General features: G+C 39.4%; 1 protein-coding gene across 1 annotated transcript in view; it reads right to left on the bottom strand.

Moving 5' to 3' along the window:
* DMD (dystrophin) overlaps window positions 1-3,513 on the bottom strand; it is a 637,032-nt gene that overhangs the window by 325,771 nt on the left and 307,748 nt on the right. The window contains exon 10 of the mRNA XM_077745468.1: window positions 1,163-1,309. Within this exon, the coding sequence (XP_077601594.1) occupies window positions 1,163-1,309 (147 nt within the window). The remainder of the gene's footprint in view (window positions 1-1,162; window positions 1,310-3,513) is intronic.

Raw genomic sequence — 3,513 nt, 5'->3', positions numbered from 1 at the left:
ATGAGAAATCAAGAGGTCTTGGATTTGGAACTTGCTTTTATTAGAGGTCTAGAAATTCTTTAACAGGACTTTCAATCACACCCCTAAATGGGCTGCCAATACAAAAAGTTATCTGCTTTATCATTTTTTTCTTATTAAAACATTGAAAGCAAATATTTTTAAACCCAGTTTCCTCTCTGTCCTCAGAAGCAGACTCTCTGCATCCTATGAAACTGGCAAAGAAGAGAAAACAATTCTCTAATTCTATGGTTAAATCAGTTTTCGGGCTTGGGGTATGAAACAGTGTCCTTCGCATAGGGAACATAGAGATACATGACCTTTTTAGAGTTCTTACTATGAGCCAGGTACTGAACTAACAACTCTACAATAGCTTGTTTAATATTACAGCAAGCAAGATAGAGATGAGGAAACTGATAATCAGAGAGGAAAGGTGACTTCAAGATCACTCAGTAAGTTTGATTCCAAAGCCTGTGTGCTGCAATAATAATAATCATAACTGCAATAACACTGAGAGCTAGAATTTATGTAGCATTTAGTATGTAACCAGTCCTGTTCCAAGCACTTTCCACATATTTTGACTTACTCATCCTAATAATAAGACTGGTATTTTAGAAACATTTAATATCTTCATTTTCTTCAGATGGAAGACTGAAGCACAGAAGGGTCTCAAGGGACCACAGCTAGTAAATGTGACCTTGAGCACGCTTGTAGTCCCTGTTTTTATAATGCAAACCTATAAAAAACCTGCGTGTGTAGGTTTGAGATAGAATGATCTTTTTAAAAGGATTCTAGGAAATGTCTTACCATTGACTGGTGCTTAAATTAGGATTCCAAAGGTACAGATGCTTAAAGAATCTAAGCAATAATAGCGTAAAGTAATTGTATGGCAGTAACTAAGTCCTTCTATCGTGATTCAGCATTATTTTCCCTGTTTATCGCAAGGTATAGGAAAGTCTAACTTTAACCTATTCACAAAAATTATAATTAATAGGTTTTAAAACATTACACAAGAACTTATTACAGAATATAAACTATCCTACATTCACGAAATATTATCGTGAACACCACAAGAAGAAATTACGTTCGTTGTTCCTTACAAACGAGCTTTATCCGTATACTGTCTCACTGTAATAAGGAACTGTCATGCTCGTAATGTGCCTACCTGCAGAAGCTTCCATCTGGTGTTCAGGTCTTCCAGAGTGCTGAGGTTATATGGTGACAGCTGAATGCCCAACGTAGTGAGTTGGCGAGCAAGGTCATTGACGTAGCTGACATTCTCTTTCAGAGGTGTAATTTCTCCTCGAAGCACCTGTAGGAAAGAGTCAAGGGCAAGGCGGAAAATGAGAACACTAAAAGCCAAGAAACAGACACATGTGAACTACAAGATAATCTTGTTCTGTTTGGGTGCAGTGTCCGTGACGCTTGCTCTATCATAGTGGTATTACCACCCTGATCATTTGTGAATGGGTGAGTAATAATCCCTAATATGTATTGAGCATTTCATAGGTGCCTAATCCTGTGATGAGCTCAGTCTGCATTATCCAGTTTTATTCCTACAAAATAACCCTATGAGACTGGTAGTTAGAGAACTCTCACTTTACACATGAGAAAACAACTTGCAGAGGTTATATCTTGTCCAAGGTTCCATGGGTCAAAATTGAGGAGCCTGGGACATGCATCCAGGTTTGCTTGCCTCCCGGGTACATATTTCTAACTATTATACGCCTCTCCAAAAAGATTCTGGACTGGACAGTAACGGGAAAAATATATTGCTAGATTCTAAATTCTACTCATCTCCCACCAGAAATTGATCCTTTTTTAACAGTAAAAAGGTATACTCAGTCATAGAATATTACATTCATATTTTGCACCAACTGCATAATAAATAGATTCATTTAGAGATTAGGGTATTTTGTCAAGCCCTAAGAATGACTTCCTGGTCCCCTGGTATTTTAGTCCTTGTAGCAATGACTTAGGAAGGCTCCCACGGGGCTTCTCAGCTCTCTGAAGCACTAGCATGGGATTCTCTGATGCAATGCATCATGGCAATCTGGTGAGTAGAAGAACCCTATGCAGATAGGGGGGGTAGGATGTTACCATGCATCATAGCTCCCCTATTGAGAAGACATTTATGGATCTTTAACATGATGCATGATGTCCAAATGTTCCAATGAGCAATTTCTAAGGGACAAATTCCCTCACTTAGGAGAACGGTTTGTGTAATGTAATGTCTGTGCACAAGGACAACATCACTGACTCGGTTCTGTGTGCTGCTTTGATTTGCTTGATCTGGGCTGGTGTTATTTCTCTGGTTTCCTACGTTGATAAAACCACTGTTTACACCGACCTCATCTATAACCCTCCAAATTTCCTCCCACTCCAAATACAAGGAGCCAGGAGGTACGTTCTAAATAAGGACGGCACTGCCCTGTCAAACTGTCAAATCAACTTGAATGTCTCACCACTAAAATGTGGTTTGTCTGGAGTATAAGATGCTTCTCTAGTTCTTAGATAATACAACACATTGTGATAATAACTCTATTGAACTTAATGTTTTTAAAAAAGCGGTCATTAAAAATTTTATGTTAAAGAATCATGGGGTTTCTTTTGGGAGAGATGAAAATGTTCTGCAAGGAGACGGTGGTGCTGGTGGCACAATCCTGTGAATATATTACACACCACTGGATGGTACACTTTAAAAGAGTGAATTTTTTAATGTTTATTTATTTATTTTGAGAGAAAGGGAGCATGTGTGTGTATGAGTGGGGGGGGGCAGAGAGAGAGAGAGAGAGAGAGAGAGAGAGAGAGAGAGAGAATCCCAATCAGGCTCCGAGCTGTCAGCGCAGAGCCTGGTGTGGGGCTCGAACCTATGAATTGTGAGATCAGGACCTGAGCCGAGACCAAGAGTTGGACACTTAACTGACTGANAAACTGAGTAAGTTTCTAAAGGGAATGACAGTAAATATTATTATCCCATTGCCTTATAAATAAATATACAGATTAAAAGAATCCTATGGCAGGAGGTAAAAATCCATCAATGTAAATTCGTATCTCTAAAAGGAAATGATCCATAATTACCTTGTTTTGTGTAATTAAAGGTTAGAAAACAGATTTCTTAAATGTCAATGGAGAAGCCTGGACAAGGGCAATGATTACAAAATGGAACCATTCTCTTNACAAAAGTGCGGATTAACCCGGTATGCTAATCATCTGCCTTCACCAGCGTGGCTCTCAGCCATTAAGTTGAGCATCTGTCTCAGTTCGGCACATGTAGGTTTCAGCTCCCTTTGGATGACATAATGTACGTGTTCAAATGCCTTTTAGTGCAAGAGTTTGATTTTCACTTCCTCCCCCCAAAGTCAACACAGATTTTAATCCTGCATTGGTGTTTTGGAGGATGAAGGGGATTAAAAATGAAGTTCCAATATGCAGGATTAATCACAATACTCACTCTCCTCCTCTGCTTCTCTCTCTCTTTCTCCCTCCTCTCTATCCCCCACCCCCCCACCCCTG

The sequence above is a fragment of the Crocuta crocuta genome, unplaced genomic scaffold, assembly GCF_008692635.1.
Source record: "Crocuta crocuta isolate KB4526 unplaced genomic scaffold, BGI_CrCroc_1.0 scaffold598, whole genome shotgun sequence".
NCBI classification, from domain to species: Eukaryota; Metazoa; Chordata; class Mammalia; order Carnivora; family Hyaenidae; genus Crocuta; species Crocuta crocuta.
The sequence above is the reverse complement of the archived record's forward strand: the minus strand, read 5'-3'. Positions and strand labels throughout refer to the sequence as shown.